The sequence below is a fragment of the Cherax quadricarinatus genome, chromosome 47 (genome assembly GCF_038502225.1).
Source record: "Cherax quadricarinatus isolate ZL_2023a chromosome 47, ASM3850222v1, whole genome shotgun sequence".
Taxonomy (NCBI): domain Eukaryota; kingdom Metazoa; phylum Arthropoda; class Malacostraca; order Decapoda; family Parastacidae; genus Cherax; species Cherax quadricarinatus.
In genome coordinates, this window is record NC_091338.1 from 23,046,364 (window position 1) to 23,066,034 (window position 19,671).

At 43.4% G+C, this 19,671-nt stretch overlaps 1 protein-coding gene across 1 annotated transcript in view; it reads right to left on the reverse strand.

The window, feature by feature from the left end:
• Nucleotides 1-19,671, reverse strand: part of LOC128696484 (lachesin-like) — a 344,218-nt gene that overhangs the window by 80,498 nt on the left and 244,049 nt on the right. The window contains exons 3-4 of the mRNA XM_070094758.1: nucleotides 15,703-15,864; nucleotides 4,080-4,211 (exon numbers count right to left, since the gene is read on the reverse strand). Of these exons, the coding sequence (XP_069950859.1) occupies nucleotides 4,080-4,211; nucleotides 15,703-15,864 (294 nt within the window). The remainder of the gene's footprint in view (nucleotides 1-4,079; nucleotides 4,212-15,702; nucleotides 15,865-19,671) is intronic.

Here is a 19,671-nt window from a genome sequence, read left to right on the forward strand (position 1 = left end):
CAATGGTGCGACACACGTGATCGTGAGTGGTTGGGCTTATGGGTTGAACGTCGTAAGCCTCACTGAGAAAACCCACACTGCCGCGAAGATAATTCTAAGCCGGCTGGCTTAGAAGAAACCCACGAAATACTACAACACCACAAGGATGACAAGGAGCACTCAGAATGCTTGGAACTTGAATCACAAGCGATGAAGACTAGTCACGTGGCTTGCCTGAGTACTGGGGTAAGACACCTGGGTTAGTTGCTAGCTGGCTTATCTTAACCCTTCACACAGAATAGCTTGATAACTTCACACGAGGAGCACAGCAGGGGTGGAAGCTGGCTTGGCAGGCAAAATAATTGGATGGAGTAGGCTAGGCTGGACTGGGCTCGGGTGTTCTGACTCCCCCACCACAGACTGGAAGCTGGCTTATTTTGCAAACTCGGGTCAACCCCTCGGGAGTAATGCAAAAAGCAGTTAACACTAATACAAAGAGACTGACCAACTTGTGACACCAGGGTGACACTTGTGACACCAGGGTGATACTTGTGACACCAGGGTGGTACTTGTGACACCAGGGTGACACTTGTGACACCAGGGTGACACTTGTGACACCAGGGTGGTACTTGTGACACCAGAGTGACACCAGAGTGACACTTGAAACCAGGGTGGTACTTGTGACACCAGGGTGACACTTGTGACACCAGGGTGACACTTGTGACACCAGGGTGACACTTGTGACACCAGGGTGGTACTTGTGACACCAGAGTGACACTTGTTACACCAAGGTGACACCAGAGTGACACTTGTGACACCAGGGTTGTACTTGTGACACCAGAGTGACACTTGTGACACCAGGGTGGTACTTGTGACACCAGAGTGACACTTGTGACACCAGGGTGGTACTTGTGACACCAGGGTGACACTTGTGACACCAGGGTGACACTTGTGACACCAGGGTGATACTTGTGACACCAGGGTGATACTTGTGACACCAGGGTGATACTTGTGACACCAGGGTGACACTTGTGACACCAGGGTGATACTTGTGACACCAGTGTGACACTTGTGACACCAGGGTGACACTTGTGACACCAGGGTGATACTTGTGACACCAGGGTGATACTTGTGACACCAGGGTGATACTTGTGACACCAGGGTGATACTTGTGACACCAGGGTGACACTTGTGACACCAAGGTGACACTTGTGACTCCAGGGTGACACTTGTGACACCAGGGTGATACTTGTGACACCAGGGTGACACTTGTGACACCAGGGTGACACTTGTGACACCAGGGTGACACTTGTGACACCAGGGTGACACTTGTGACACCAGGGTGACACTTGTGACACCAGGGTGACACTTGTGACACCAGGGTGACACTTGTGACACCAAAGTGACACCAAGGTGACACCAGAGTGACACTTGTGACACCAGGGTGACACTTGAGACACCAGGGAGACACTTGTGACACCAGGGTGACACTTGTGACACCAGTGTGACACTTGTGACACCAAAGTGACACCAAGGTGACACCAGAGTGACACTTGTGACACCAGGGTGACACCTGTGACACCAGGGTGACACTTGTAACACCAGGGTGGTACTTGTGACACCAGAGTGACACTTGTGACACCAGGGTGACACTTGTGACACCAGGGTGATACTTGTGACACCAGGGTGACACTTGTGACACCAGAGTGACACTTGTGACACCAGGGTGACACTTGTGACACCAGGGTGGTACTTGTGACACCAGGGTGACACTTGTGACACCAGGGTGGTACTTGTGACACCAGAGTGACACTTGAAACCAGGGTGGTACTTGTGACACCAGGGTGACACTTGTGACACCAGGGTGACACTTGTGACACCAAGGTGACACCAGAGTGACACTTGTGACACCAGGGTGGTACTTGTGACACCAGGGTGACACTTGTGACACCAGGGTGATACTTGTGACACCAGGGTGACACTTGTGACACCAGGGTGACACTTGAGACACCAGGGAGACACTTGTGACACCAGGGTGACACTTGTGACACCAGGGTGACACTTGACACCAAGGTGACACCAGAGTGACACTTGTGACACCAAGGTGACACCAGAGTGACACTTGTGACACCAGGGTGACACCTGTGACACCAGGGTGACACTTGAGACACCAGGGTGACACTTGCGACACCAGGGTGACACTTGCGACACCAGGGTGACACTTGCGACACCCGGGTGACACTTGTGATACCAGGGTGACACTTGCGACACCCGGGTGACACTTGCGACACCCAGGTGACACTTGCGACACCCGGGTGACACTTGCGACACCCGGGTGACACTTGTGATACCAGGGTGGCACTTGTGACACCCGGGTGACACTGAGAGAGCCATTCTAACACTTGTAGCACCAGGGCCACGACAGAGTGCCATGCTAGCACTTGTGATACCAGGGTCACGACAATGAGAGTGCCATGCTAGCACTTGTGACACCAGGGCAGCGTCAGTGAGAGTGCCACTTGTGACACCAGGGCAGCGTCAGTGAGAGTGCCACTTGTGGCACCAGGGCCACGAGGCTTCTCGTGACAGTCGCCAGCCGGGGCCGCAACTAATTTAATTGGTCATTTAGAAATTAATCACGCTGTTGATTGGATGGGAATTTTGATAGGTTTTTCTCGTCATTTTATGTGGATTCAATAATGGTGTCCTGGCTGAGTCGACCTGCCATGTAGTTAAACACACACACACACACACACACACACACACACACACACACACACACACACTCACACGAGAAACAAACAGGCAATCACAGAAACACAGTGTAATAGAGAAACCTTCCGCCACACGCCTCTTCATTGATAGGATATTATGGGGTAACCCACTGAGAAGCATTAATGGGTCTGGCGGCTTACACTGCATCAATCTGGTGACTTACCCTGCATCAATCTGGTGACTTACCCTGCATCAATCTGGTGACTTACCCTGCATCAATCTGGTGACTTACCCTGCATCAATCTGGTGACTTACCCTGCGTCAATCTGGTGATTTACCCTGCATCAATCTGGTGACTTACCCTGCATCAATCTGGTGACTTACCCTGCATCAATCTGGTGACTTACCCTGCATCAATCTGGTGACTTACCCTGCATCAATCTGGTGACTTACCCTGCATCAATCTGGTGACTTACCCTGCATCAATCTGGTGACTTACCCTGCATCAATCTGGTGATTTACCCTGCATCAATCTGGTGACTTACCCTGCATCAATCTGGTGACTTACCCTGCATCAATCTGGTGACTTACCCTGCATCAATCTGGTGACTTACCCTGCATCAATCTGGTGACTTACCCTGCATCAATATGGTGACTTACCCTGCATCAATCTGGTGATTTACCCTGCATCAATCTGGTGACTTACCCTGCATCAATCTGGTGACTTACCCTGCATCAATCTGGTGACTTACCCTGCATCAATCTGGTGACTTACCCTGCATCAATCTGGTGACTTACCCTGCATCAATCTGGTGACTTACCCTGCATCAATCTGGTGACTTACCCTGCATCAATCTGGTGACTTACCCTGCATCAATATGGTGACTTACCCTGCATCAATCTGGTGACTTACCCTGCACCAATTTGGTGACTTACCCTGCACCCATTTGGTGACTTACCCTGCACCAATTTGGTGACTTACCCTGCATCAATATGGTGACTTACCCTGCATCAATATGGTGACTTACCCTGCATCAATATGGTGACTCTCCCTGCATCAATATGGTGACTTATTCCAACAGTTTGTTGCTTACAAACAATTTGTATCAATTTGGTGGACAACCAGATAGCGGACAGTGGACATCAGGGGCGTCAAGGTAACTTACAACGGACATCACGGACATCAATATAGATAACTTAGTGGACATCAGGAACGTCAAAATAACTGACAGTGGACATCAAGAACGTCAAGATAACTGACAGCGGACATCATGAACGTCAAGAAAACTGACAGTGGACATCATGAACGTCCAGATAACCGACAGTGGACATTAAGAACGTCAAGAAAACTGACAGTGGACATCATGAACGTCCAGATAACTTACAATGGACATCAAGGACTATCCTCTTGCTGATGGAGGGAGGGACCTTGTTCGTGGCGATGCAAAGGTAAGCTCCCATGTCCTTGCGAGAGACCTCCTTCAACACCAGCTCCCCGGAGTCTATGTGCTTAACAACTGCAGATAAACAAAAGTGTTAAGACAAGCGGGTGATGAAGAGGCAGTGTGAAGGATGGGGAAGAAACATGTGATGAAATGGGACTGAGAAGGATAAAGAAGAGCAAGGTATTGAGAGAGAGGAAAGAGGAAGAAAAACTGTAGTTGTATTAAATGGAGAGGAAAGGAGAGGAAACTAGATGACTTACACGGAGTAAAAATTAAGAAGCACGAGGAGGTGTGTTTGTGTGAAAGAGACAGAGAGAGAGAGAGAGAGAGAGAAAGAGAGAGAGAGAGAGAGAGAGAGAGAGAGAGACAGACAGACAGACAGACAGAGAGAGAGAGAGAGAGAGAGAGAGAGAGAGAGAGAGAGAGAGAGAGAGAGACAGACAGACAGACAGACAGACAGAGAGAGAGAGAGAGAGAGAGAGAGAGAGAGAGAGAGAGAGAGAAAATATGAACCTGGTAATAAAGAAGAAAAGGGGAGGAGGAAAAAGATCTAGACGTCATAAAAGAAATGAAAGTAGAAACAAAAACAAATTGAAATAGAGGGGATGGAAAGAGTAGATTTTAAAATGACAGTTTTGAGGATAAGTTAGGTAAGGTTGGTCAGGAAACAGTTATAAGAATGACAACGTTAGTTATGTCAGTGTATTACAGTATACAACTGACATTAAGATTAATCAACATGTATAAATTACTTTGATGAAATTAAGACACGTGTGTAACATCTGGGTATCTTTATTGTAGACGTTTCGCCATCCAGTGGCTTTTTTTTTATTATCACACTGGCCTATTCCCACCAAGGCAGGGTGGCCCGAAAAAGAAAAACTTTCACCATCATTCACTCCATCACTGTCTTGCCAGAAGGGTGCTTTACTCTACAGTTTTTAAACTGCAACATTAACACCCCTCCTTCAGAGTGCAGGCACTGTACTTCCCATCTCCAGGACTCAAGTCCGGCCTGCCGGTTTCCCTGAACCCCTTCATAAATGTTACTTTGCTCACACTCCAACAGCACGTCAAGTATTAAAAACCATTTGTCTCCATTCACTCCTATCAAACACGCTCACGCATGCCTGCTGGAAGTCCAAGCCCCTCGCACACAAAACCTCCTTTACCCCCTCCCTCCAACCTTTCCTAGGCCGACCCCTACACCGCCTTCCTTCCACTACAGACTGATACACTCTTGAAGTCATTCTCTTTCGCTCCATTCTCTCTACATGTCCGAACCACCTCAACAACCCTTCCTCAGCCCTCTGGACAACAGTTTTGGTAATCCCGCACCTCCTCCTAACTTCCAAAATACGAATTCTCTGCATTATATTCACACCACACATTGCCCTCAGACATGACATCTCCACTGCCTCCAGCCTTCTCCTCGCTGCAACATTCATCACCCATGCTTCACACCCATATAAGAGTGTTGGTAAAACTATACTCTCATACATTCCCCTCTTTGCCTCCAAGGACAAAGTTCTTTGTCTCCACAGACTCCTAAGTGCACCACTCACCCTTTTCCCCTCATCAATTCTATGATTCACCTCATCCTTCATAGACCCATCCGCTGACACGTCCACTCCCAAATATCTGAATACATTCACCTCCTCCATACTCTGTCCCTCCAATCTGATATCCAATCTTTCATCACCTAATATTTTTATCCTCATAACCTTACTCTTTCCTGTATTCACTTTTAATTTTCTTCTTTTGCACACCCTACCAAATTTATCCACCAATCTCTGCAACTTCTCTTCAGAATCTCCCAAGAGCACAGTGTCATCAGCAAAGAGCAACTGTGACAACTCCCACTTATGTGTGATTCTTTATCTTTTAACTCCACGCCTCTTGTCAAGACCCTCGCATTTACTTCTCTTACAACCCCATCTATAAATATATTAAACAACCACGGTGACATCACACATCCTTGTCTAAGGCCTACTTTTACTGGGAAATAATTTCCCTCTTTCCTACATACTCTAACTTGAGCCTCACTATCCTCGTAAAAACTCTTCACTGCTTTCAGTAACCTACCTCCTACACCATACACTTGCAACATCTGCCACATTGCCCCCCTATCCACCCTGTCATACGCCTTTTCCAAATCCATAAATGCCACAAAGACCTCTTTAGCCTTATCTAAATACTGTTCACTTATATGTTTCACTGTAAACACCTGGTCCACACACCCCCTACCTTTCCTAAAGCCTCCTTGTTCATCTGCTATCCTATTCTCCGTCTTACTTTTAATTCTTTCAATAATAACTCTACCATACACTTTACCAGGTATACTCAACAGACTTATCCCCCTATAATTTTTGCACTCTCTTTTGTCCCCTTTGCCTTTATACAAAGGAACTATGCATGCTCTCTGCCAATCCCTAGGTACCTTACCCTCTTCAGTACATTTATTAAATAATTGCACCAACCACTCCAAAACTATATCCCCACCTGCTTTTAACATTTCTATCTTTATCCCATCAATCCCGGCTGCCTTACCCCCTTTCATTTTACCTACTGCCTCACGAACTTCCCCCACACTCACAACTGGCTCTTCCTCACTCCTACAAGATGTTATTCCTCCTTGCCCTATACACGAAATCACAGCTTCCCTATCTTCAGCAACATTTAACAATTCCTCAAAATATTCCCTCCATCTTCCCAATACCTCTAACTCTCCATTTAATAACTCTCCTCTCCTATTTTTAACTGACAAATCCATTTGTTCTCTAGGCTTCCTTAACTTGTTAATCTCACTCCAAAACTTTTTCTTATTTTCAACAAAATTTGTTGATAACATCTCACCCGCTCTCTCATTTGCTCTCTTTTTACATTGCTTCACCACTCTCTTAACCTCTCTCTTTGTCTCCATATAGTCTTCCCTCCTTGCATCACTTTTACTTTGTAAAAACTTCTCATATGCTAACTTTTTCTCCCTTACTACTCTCTTTACATCATCATTCCACCAATCGCTCCTCTTCCCTCCCGCACCCACTTTCCTGTAACCACAAACTTCTGCTGAACACTCTAACACTACATTTTTAAACCTACCCCATACCTCTTCGACCCCATTGCCTATGCTCTCATTAGCCCATCTATCCTCCAATAGCTGTTTATATCTTTCCCTAACTGCCTCCTCTTTTAGTTTATAAACCTTCACCTCTCTCTTCCCTGATGCTTCTATTCTCCTTGTATTCCATCTACCTTTTACTCTCAGTGTAGCTACAACTAGAAAGTGATCTGATATATCTGTGGCCCCTCTATAAACATGTACATCCTGAAGTCTACTCAACAGTCTTTTATCTACCAATAACTACCTATAACTAAACCCCTTTCTATACAAAGTTCAATCAAAGGGCTCCCATTATCACTTACACCTGGCACCCCAAACTTACCTACCACACCCTCTCTAAAAGTTTCTCCTACTTTAGCATTCAGGTCCCCTACCACAATTACTCTCTCACTTGGTTCAAAGGCTCCTATACATTCACTTAACATCTCCCAAAATCTCTCTCTCTCCTCTGCATTCCTCTCTTCTCCAGGTGCATACACGCTTATTATGACCCATTTCTCGCATCCAACCTTTACTTCAATCCACATAATTCTTGCATTTACACATTCATATTCTCTTTTCTCCTTCCATAACTGATCATTCAACATTACTACTACCCCTTCCTTTGCTCTAACTCTCTCAGATACTCCAGATTTAATCCCATTTATTTTCCCCCACCGAAACTCCCCTACCCCCCTTCAGCTTTGTTTCGCTTAGGGCCAGGACATCCAACTTCTTTTCATTCATAACATCAGCAATCATCTGTTTCTTGTCATCCGCACTACATCCACACACATTTAAGCATCCCAGTTTTATAAAGTTTTTCTTCTTCTCTTTTTTAGTAAATGTCTACAGGAGAAGGGGTTACTAACCCATTGCTCCCGGCATTTTAGTCGCCTCATACGACACGCATGGCTTACGGAGGAAAGATTCTTTTCCACTTCCCCATGGACAATAGAAGAAATAAAGAAGAACAAGAGCTATGTAGAAAAAGGAGAAAAACACACATTTCTGACGGGTTAAGATTTACTGGCATTAATTAACTTTAAAGAAAAATATCATTTTCGTGATACACATTTTTAAGCAGTTATTTCTTCAATAAATTTGAGCTGTTTGGCAAAATGATCATTGCTTTATTATCCGAGACTGCGAACTCTGGCTAAAACGTATGACATAAACACAGTCTGCCTCACATCTCTTTCCAGCGGTGCTATTCTGCTTAATAGATGTCGTCCAGGTTTTGAAAAAAAACTAATCCTGCCGTTTTGGGTAATGGAAAGTAGATTTAGAAAATGATGTGCCATCGTCCATCCACTAAAATTAAAGTTCAGTGAATGTTCTCAAATGTTTGCGTCAGGAGACCCTATACAGTGTACCTAGAGTGAATGTTTGCGTCAGGATACCCATACGATGTACACTGTACCTAAAGTGAATGTTTGTGACTTAGTACCCATATTATGTATACCGTATCTACAATGTATATCAGGATACCCATACTATATATTATATATGAGTATATATACTCTACCACCTTTGAATGCTTGTGTCAGGATGTCAATTTTATATATACTGTACCTACAGTGAATGTTGTACTAGGATACGGTGAAATGTCTTGAAAGTGTGGTATAAACACTCAGACCTTCTGATAAATAGGCATATGTGTGTCTAATAAAACTGGTAAAGGGTCAAATGCAGAATAGCATACAGAAATTTGTTCAGGATAATTCCTACACTTCATTATTTATATATTACTGTGTTGTTATTACGATTTTTTATACTTATGCAACAGATGCATTTTTACCTGTTATATTATTTGCTGCAGAAATGACAAGAACAGTATTTATGACATTAGTCTCATCATATAAAAAGCGTGCAATTATTTACTTGAGTGCGATGTGTGTGATGTGAGCGGTCTTTTAGAAGAATTAGCAATCTGCATTCTGGACTGTCCCACACTCATCTTAATTGGCTGGAGCCCAGGAGGGCACGTAATCTTCTCATTCTTTATCACCTCTGTGCAGGATTTCTCAATATATGTTATTTACTTACACTTTTTATGGGTGTGAACGGCGTTTATGGTAAATTTCGTTTACCCACTCCGGCTTCTCAGAATGTCCTGGAAGACGCCTGGAGGTGTGCAAGGACTGCTTACCCCATTTTCCATTCATTCCTTGTGGAGTGTGGATGTGTTCTGAGACCTTATTTTATACATCCCTGGCAGTGAGTTTTATCTCGTAGTAAAAGAAGATAGGATACATTCAGATGTCTTGTGGATTGTTGCAGGATGTTCCTGTCATGATTTCTTGCCTTCCACAGTTTGTCTCTAGATATTCTAAGTTGTGGTTATTTATTTACTGTTACCCTCTTGGTATATGTTACACTGTCATGCATTCTAATTAGGACTTTCCATAGGTACTGGGATCCTGTATTACCTAGAGTTTACCTGGAGAGGGGTTTTGGCTGTCAGCATTCCTGCGGCCCGGTCTGAGACTAGGCCTCATGGTGTGACTACAATAGTTTTTTTTTTTTATTTGCCGGTACTCTCCCGGCCCGGGTCTTTTCCAAGTAGTGGTGACCCGGCCTTGGCTCCCTATCATATACATGTATAGGGTATTTGGTGATTACTACTGCTGTGCCACGTTTATTCTCGTTGGTCAAGGTGTTGGCTGCTGTTTCAGAACGTTATATTAATCTAGGTAAGATCATTTACAGCAGGGGTGGGGAACCTTGTTTCTGCCAAGGGCCATTTGGAAATTTATATCATTCACGGGCCATGTTGCTACTCGCAACTGCTTTTCCAGGTTTGCGTCGGTCAGTCTGGAGCGCAGTCGACTCTTTGCGATGGAATAAGTTGTTCCGAACATAAATGTATATTTCAATGCATGTCTTCTAAACGCGGGAAATTCATCATTGCTTATGTAACGTTCATGGAACTAAAGCAGTGGGAGGTTACTGTACCTAGCTTAACCTGCAAAAATGTTCCATTCCATTTGTTTACTTTTCACATCCTTGAATCATTAAATACCTCTATTAGTTTCGCACATTCACCATCATATTCAAGTGTCCTGGAAGGTTTTTTTCCATCCAGAGTGGTGAAATGCACCGTGTTATTACCTTCAAATGAGTGGAGCTCCATCTGTAGTAAGGTTACTTAACTTTTCCAGTGTTAGCTCAAGTTTTTTCATTGATAAAAGAAATCTCTGAAACAAGTCCTCACCTCTTGTAGTGCCATGCATGGTTTCCACTGACAGCAGTTCCTTTCGCGTGTCAAACTCTGCAGTTATCCCAAGAACGAAAACGGCCAGTTGGGCAGTATATGTTATGTTCGTTGTCTCGTCACAAGCCAGAAAGAAAAAATGGAAATCTCCTGCAGAACCCTTCAGTGTTTTTTCAATATCTTGTGCTATGTCAGTAATCCGATCTGAAACGGTTCTATGAGACAAACTATTAAACAATTTTACTTTGCCTGGTGCTAACAACTCCGCAGCAGCCATCATGCACTCTTTCACAAACTCTTTCTCTACAAGAGGCCTCAGCTTCTTTGCGATTAACTCGCTCACTACATAACTCATCTGAATAACGTTGTCTCTGTCACAACGAAACCTAGTGAAAGCGGCTTCTTGTAATTCCAAACTCCGCTGAAGAGAGCTGATTTTATCCAGACGCATTTCCCAATTCATTGAGTCTAGCATGTTTGGAGCTGTAATAACGCTCCAGAGTGGCTTTTTTCATTACTGCTGACGCATAGCCACAAACTAAGCTTCAATAAAAAAATTAACCTTTGTCCATTTCTCTTGGAAATGCCCCAAATAGCCCAGGATGAGTGGCTTTCCTTGTACTTAACAATTCAAAATTGCAATCACACGTTGCAAATATTTCAAAGAAATAAATGAATAAATAAAAAGGTCGACACTCTGCATCAACTTTTCGTTGTAGTCGCCATTTGTAGGATGCAACACAACTTTAGTTTTAATGATTATCCAATGTGTGTTAACACTTTCGTAATGTGTACACTGCCACCCTACCTGGTACTGAGTGTCCTGAGTCTGGGTCGGTGTAACACACTCTCCGCTACATACTTCACTAAAATGTAAAAATTAATACTGTTCCTGACATCTACCGAAAATCAATCGATATTTTTGTCAGTAGAAATAATATATAGTCAAAATAGCAGCAGAAGATTCGATTTGTTGAGACTTGTCGTCTGTCAGAGAAGGAATTATTTGATACTTTGTGTGAACGTAGTGATGAAACTAAGAAAGAAAGTGGAGATGAGGATGTCAGTGGTATGTTGTATGGGAAATATGTTCGAAATGAAGAAGACGATGGATGGGAGTCTGATTCAAGATGTGAAGATGACCGATCAGATTTTATGAAATATTGGAATATTACTAGCACATAAAAAATGATTATATTCTTCCAAAGGGCCCCATTTTTATAAACTTTATCAGAATAAAAGCTGAAAGGTATCTTCATAATTCTACATACTTATCTGGATTTTTGGTTTCTTATTTTTTTCATTTCACAGTGTGAATCGGTATGGGGATGGCTTAATATAAATTTATGTTGCTTTGGAAAAAATCTCCTAGATTGATTGAATTTCGAGTCATCCCTGCGGTTGCCTTGGCAGGGTCAAACCAAATGATTTCGCGAGCCTTATACGGTCCGAGAGCCTTATACGGTCCGCGAGCCTTATACGGTCCGCGAGCCTTATACGATCCGCGAGCCTTATACGGTCCGCGAGCCTTATACGGTCCACGAGCCTTATACGGTCCGCGAGCCTTATACGGTCCGAGAGCCTTATACGGTCCGAGAGCCTTATACGGTCCGCGAGCCTTATACGGTCCGCGAGCCTTATACGATCCGCGAGCCTTATACGGTCCGCGAGCCTTATACGGTCCGCGAGCCTTATACGGTCCGCGAGCCTTATACGGTCCGCGAGCCTTATACGGTCCGCGAGCCTTATACGGTCCGCGAGCCTTATACGGTCCGCGAGCCTTATACGGTCCGCGAGCCTTATACGATCCGCGAGCCTTATACGGTCCGCGAGCCTTATACGGTCCGCGAGCCTTATACGGTCCGCGAACCTTATACGGTCCGCGAGCCTTATACGGTCCGCGAGCCTTATACGGTCCGCGAACCTTATACGGTCCGCGAGCCTTATACGGTCCGCGAGCCTTATACGGTCCGCGAGCCTTATACGGTCCGCGAACCTTATACGGTCCGCGAGCCTTATACGGTCCGCGAGCCTTATACGGTCCGGGAGCCTTATACGGTCCGCGAGCCTTATACGGTCCGCGAGCCTTATACGGTCCGCGAGCCTTATACGGTCCGCGAGCCTTATACGGTCCGCGAGCCTTATACGGTCCGCGAGCCTTATACGGTCCGCGAGCCTTATACGGCCCGCGAGCCTTATACGGCCCACGAGCCTTATACGGTCCGCGAGCCTTATACGGTCCGCGAGCCTTATACGGTCCGCGAGCCTTATACGGCCCTCGGGCCGTACGTTTCCCACCTCGATATTCGAACCATATGCACTCTTTCAAATTTATTTAATGTGTACCCTGTTCCCACGCAATGTACAAAGTTAAATCTTTCAGTACTCCTAAGTCTGCGTGTCTTTAAGTGACCTATTACATGACTGAAGCACTGTGTTTTGTACTATTAAAAGCAATATGGAATTGTTACCTACGGAAATATGGAACATAATTTCCCTTAGCCCAATTGATGTTTGTAATAAATTGTTATACGTTTCATAATTACAGTGAATGTTTGTTAGTATACCCGTACAGTGTATACTGTGCTTACAGTGAATGTGTCACTATATACATTTTAGGTGTGGCACTGTATCCCTTACCCCTCCTCGGATCAAATTTGATTACCTTCCATTTCCCTGGCGTTGTTTAACCACTACGCCCTACGGGTTTAGCGCTTTTCCATGCATAATAATGATAATCCTTTATTCTTTTTAAGGGAATGCCTTGATGCCGACGAAGGGCTCTTGATTCGAGGATCTTGCACTACCTTTTTCTTTCTTGGATCAAACTTAATTATCTCCCACTTAACAAATAACAGTGGGAGACAAGTTTCTGGTTCAAGTATGGGCGAAACGTCGTCATAAGTTTCTATGTGCGGGTTATTTGTGTATTGTCACAGTCACGGTATTGTCCCTTTTCCTTATTTATCTTCCATTTCTCGGTCTATGTGATTCCTACGGGTTAAGCGCTTTTGCCCCAGTGATACAAGCTGCATTAACTCCAAAAAAAAAGAAAAAAAAAAAGAAAAAAAAATATATGAGCCGTATTTTGTGTCATCTGTCATGTTGATGAATTTTAGTTCGAGGTTTTATTTACAGACGGAAAATAATTGATCTTAAAACCTTTGACGCGTCGGTTTCGTTACGTTTTCGAAACCAAAAGCAATCATATTTCCCCATTAATTGCTAGTATTTTTTGGGGGGGACCTTTGAAGGCGACTTTATAACATGGTAATGCGGATGAATTTTAATTTTGGGTTTATTTAATTTTGGTGTAATTATTACAAGATAAATGGTTTAGGAAATTGATTACTTGAAGACTGAGACACTTATACAATATAGGAATCATTATTGAGGAAACGTTTCGCCATACAGTGGCTTCATCAGTCCAATACAAAGATGAACGGTGTAAAGGGAGGAGGAGGAGGAGTTTGAGGTAATCAATCCCTCAGCCTGGAATCGATGTGTTCAGTCCATGAGTCTTGAAGAAAGTACAGTATATGTTGTCGGTATTGTATACCATTTTGATGTTCATCTTGTCAGACACTGCAACACGTGGCATCTTGGTACAGAAAACACCTTGGACAAGCTTTTCAAGTGAGAAGGGTTGGATCTGAGAGGGACATGACCTCCCAGTTGCCTCTCACTACTACTACTACTACTACTACTACTACCCTGCACCTCTCCTTCCGACAGTATTTAAGTCTCCGCACTGTCGCTTGATCTTCAGATAGTTCCTGACTATGGAACTGAACTTCTCCAGGCCGAGGGACTGACAACCTCAAATTCTACGACTTTAAGGGTGATGGACTGATTACATCGTCTTCACATCTCTACTGTTCCTGCCTACTTTCTGTATTCGACTGAAGAAGCCTACTGTGTAGGCGAAACGTTTCGGAATAAAGTTGTCTAACTGTTGCATATGTGTCTTACCTAACAACCTGTCGGTATTGTATACCATTTTGATGTTCATCTTGTCAGACACTGCAACACGTGGCATCTTGGTACAGAAAACACCTTGGACAAGCTTTTCAAGTGAGAAGGGTTGGATCTGAGAGGGACATGACCTCCCAGTTGCCTCTCACTACTACTACTACTACTACTACTACTACCCTGCACCTCTCCTTCCGACAGTATTTAAGTCTCCGCACTGTCGCTTGATCTTCAGATAGTTCCTGACTATGGAACTGAACTTCTCCAGGCCGAGGGACTGACAACCTCAAATTCTACGACTTTAAGGGTGATGGACTGATTACATCGTCTTCACATCTCTACTGTTCCTGCCTACTTTCTGTATTCGACTGAAGAAGCCTACTGTGTAGGCGAAACGTTTCGGAATAAAGTTGTCTAACTGTTGCATATGTGTCTTACCTAACAACCTGTCGGTATTGTATACCATTTTGATGTTCAAGTACAGTATATGCTGTACTTTCTTCACGACTCGTGGACTAAACACCGATTCCAAACTCAGGGACTGATTACTTCAAACTCCTCTTCCTCCTCCCTTTATATCGTTCTTCTTTGTATTGGACTGATAAAGCCACTGGCTGGAGAAACGTTTCCTCAGTAAAGATTCTCGTATTTTGCGTCTCTCATACTTCAGTGTAGTTAGTATAAGTTTCAAGACTTCATTGTGAACAATAATAAAAAAAATTATCTTCAAATTTCGGGAAATATCAGGACTGGTTTGAAATTTATCCTCTAGATATATATTTAACCCATCAGCCGTTCCCCATCCAGGCGGGATGATCCATAGTACACTGTCATTACCACTCACTCCATCACTGTCTTGTCAGAGGCGTGTCTAAACAACACTTAAAACTACAACATATCACTCTTCCTTCCGAGTGCCGGCACTTCACATCCCACCTCCAGAACTCAAGTCCGGCCAACCGGTTTCCCTGAATCCCTTCATAAATGTTACCTTGCTTTCCTGGGCAACTTTACCACTGTGTTTCAATACAAAACCATGTTCAGTATCACTCGCTACATTACTGTCCTCAACAGGAAACTGATGTACACAATAACTACTACTTTCTTTTGTTAAAGACTGGGGAAGAGAGGTGAAAATGAGTGAGGGAAATTAGAGAAAATGAAATTAATTACACGATTAGAGTCTGAATAACACACAACGTACCTCATGGACAAGACCCATGGCAGGGCTACGCCAGCAAATAACAGAAGCACAACAAAGCAGCACTAACCTTGACTTCCTCTGGAGGTTGTGAATGGCTGACCGTCTTCCCTGGTCCAGCGTATGTGTGGCTTGGGAACACCTTCAGCGCGGCACACAAGACGAACGTCTTGACTCTCCGTCACTGACACGTGTGACTGGCTGCTTTCTTCATCTACAAACTGCGGAGGTACTATAAGTACCCAAGGAGAGAGAGAGACACATGTTAGTTTAACAAGTGTGACCCAGGGAGAAACACACACACACACACACACACACACACACACACACACACACATTAGTTTAATTAACAACTGTAAGAGGGGAAGACAGAAAAACTTGTCTTTAACACGTATGAAACTAGTTTTATTATATGTCCTTTCAAACAAGCAACTGCCCCAATTACTCTTATATCAATAGCCTATTCAGTAATAAAGTATGTGTATTGTAACAATAATCTTACTAATAACAGACTTTATTAAATCAATAACAACATGGATACTAACTATATTATATTAATAACCCGACAAATAATAACAATAAAAGGCACAATACCGTGACTGGAACAATACACAAATAACCCGCACATAGAAGAGAGGAGCTTACAACGACGTATCGGTCCGACTTGGACCATTTACAAAGTCACACTGTGTGACTTTGTTATTTGTGTACTGACCAATAATAGAGAATATTATATCAATAGCCTGATTAATAGTTGACTATATTATATTTTGTCGATTGATTGACTGCCTCTTTCATAACATCCTGACAAATAAGAATGTTAACACCGCCATGATAGTGGTACTTGGTAGCACTACCATGGTAGCACAAGCCAACAAGCAGAGGAAAAGCCACTATAATTTAGGAGAGCCTTTGTTACTACTCTAGGGAAATGCTGGGCATACTATAAGCCTTTGTAATGTTTTACCTATGTTGAAGAGTGAATTGAAATAAACATTATTATTATTGTTTAAGATATTCAGAACCGGACATCAACTATACAAAAAAATAATAAACCGCCCCTCTCAAGGGAGTATCGTTGACGCTGTTAGGGACTCTTGATCCAAGGCATTTGACCTGACCTGACCTTTCCTTGGATAGAATCTGTTAGCTTCCTATTCTTAAACAAGCGATGTATGACCTCTACGGGCTTAGCACTCCCCTATGATAGAAATACAGATGTAGTAAAGAATTGCGTGATATCACCAGAACTGTTAACTCTTCTATGAACCTTCTCCTATTAATAATTGACTAGGGTTTGCAGTTTGAAGCTGGTTGGATAAGGCGTTCTAAAGTTAAAAATGAAATTCTAAGATGGGATACAGAAAAACTGCAGCCAACAGATGGCCGGCTCGTGCGTCATGCCGTGCAGTATTTACTTAAGGGTTCTGTTATAAACTTTGGTAATAAATACCGACAAGTTGGTTTAGAAAGACACGTAAGCAAACACACGTAAGCAAACACACGTAAGCAAACACGCGTAAGCAAACGCACCTAAGCAAACACACGAAGTGATCAAGGTTCCAGGACCGAAACGTTTTCTAATAAATATGTCATAGTGTTTGCTTACGTGTCTTTCTAAACCAACTTAAGGTTTCTACGAAGACAATTAAAATCACTATAAAAATGTGAGTTTTTTTTGCGTTTGTATTAGTTTTATAATCATTTAAAATCTAGTAAGATTTTTTTAAGATCGTATGAGTTGTTAAAAATTCCAATGATTTTAAGGTTAAAAAATGTTTATCGCATTGACAAATTAGCTCACACATAATAAACTGAATGGACACTTGGTGTCCCGTCTTCAGTACTCTGTCCAATGTGCTCACCTATTTGTGGTTGAAAGGGTCGGGTCACAGCTCCTTTCTCCGCCTCTTGGCTGGTTGCTGTTAGGTCCAATCTTTCCCTTCTCCAAGAGATTTATCGTATCTTCTTAAAGCTGTGTATGAATCCTGCCTCCACTACATGACTCTCCAGATTGTTCCACTTCCTGACAACTCTATGACTGAAGATATACTTCCTAACATTCCTGTGACTCATCTAAGTTTTCAGCTTCTAACTGTGACCCCTTGTTGCTCTGTACCATCTCTGAAACATTCTCTCCCTATTCACCTTGTTGATTCCTCTCAGTATTTTATATGTTATCATGTTTTCCCTGTCCCTCCTGTCCTCCAGTGTCGTCAGGTTGATTTCCCTTACCTCTCCTCGTAGGACATACTCCTTAGCTCCGGGACTAGTCTTGTTGCAAACCTTTGCACTACTCTAATTTCTTAACGTATTTGACTAAGTGTGGGTTCCGTTTTGGTGCTGCATACTCCAATATGGTCCTGACGTACACTGTGTATAGTGTCTTAAATGACTCTTTACTCAAGTGTCGAAACGCTATTCTTTGATCTGCGAGGCGCTTCTATGCTGCAGCTGTGTGTGTGTGTGTGTGTGTGTGTGTGTGTGTGTGTGTGTATTCTGGTGCAGTGAATATAAGTTAAACTAACACTTTTCTGCTGTTTATACTTTACTCATCATTAATGATTGCCTTTCGACTGGGTTAAAATCTGGTTCACAGCACGACCATGGTTCACAGCACGACCATGGTTCACAGCACGACCATGGTTCACAGCACGACCATGGTTCACAGCACGACCATGGTTCACAGCACGACCATGGTTCACAGCACGACCATGGTTCACAGCACGACCATGACGATTGTCAGTGGGTCAACGATGACATAAGTTCATAGTGAGAATCACACTATGTTGGCAGAGAAATCTTTATTATGACATCTGTTCAGTTATAGATTTTATGAAGTATGAAAAATGTTAAAGATACACCAACTTGCGAAGTAAGGAGCATATTGAGCCTCGGGTGAGGTCAGAGGTGAGGTAACAAGTAAGGTCACGGGGAGTGATAAGTCAAAGAATAAACATGTAAACTGTAGGTGCTGATAACTGTGGGAAAACCTGGACACAGTAGGGTCCATAAACATTTTTATTCTGTGTACAACCTGAGCGGCGGGTTCCGCCAGTGTGTACCGCCTTTATGTTCACAAGTGACAGCTAAATGAATAACAGCTGCTTCCACAATCCAATTTTTTGTTCTCTCTTTCTTATACAACTAAAGTGCTGCTCCCATGATGTTTATACTGCCCTTCCTGCAAGCGTAATTGTCATCATACTCGCGAGTCTGAAGGTCATATACTGTCTCAGTGATGTAAACGCTATATCCCCCTCACACGGATTGCTATAAATCCCTGCAGCTGTAGCGCTCTCGGGACTGTGAGGTCTGGTGATGTCTTTGATGGTTCTGACGGACACGACAGCAATATCCATTTGCCTTTATGAAAGATGGAGGTGATAGGGGTGGTATCCAGTCCTATGGGAGGACATGACAGGCAATGTAGGCCTTTTTCCTGGGAGTAGAGTGGGTGAATAAAGCTTTTCTTTTGCAAGAGTGGATGATTTGTTTCTCTTCACGGAATTCTCCATTACACACCCTGGGGGCGCTGAAGGGAAGCAACTTCACCTGACTCCATATATGGTCATCGGGTCGAGGTGGAAAATATATTGTATGAATTTACATTTGTCAGTGGAATGGTTTGCTCCTCAGCACCGTCATGGCCAACATATACTTTGAATTCTTAGAGTAAAACCGGTTTAAGAACATCATCCTAGGCAACATTACGTGGTTGATATACAGTATACTGACATCTTGGTTATTGCTCCTGGACGCTTTGCTTTTGGCCATTTTAGGACACAACTTAGTAGAGCCCACCAAACAGTTTTCTCTGGAGATAGAACAGGGTGATTTGCCTGCCTTGTCATCCTTCTCATCAAGGAACTCTATCAAACGAAAGATTTGCTGAAGATCAACCAATAAAGATCAACTGATACACTATTTTTTAACTAACAACCCTAAACGCAGAGTCTTTAGAATTATTTTTCCTCTGAGCCTTAAGGGTTTGTAATGAAACATTTTTAAAAGAGGAATAGAAATATTTCGAGGACAC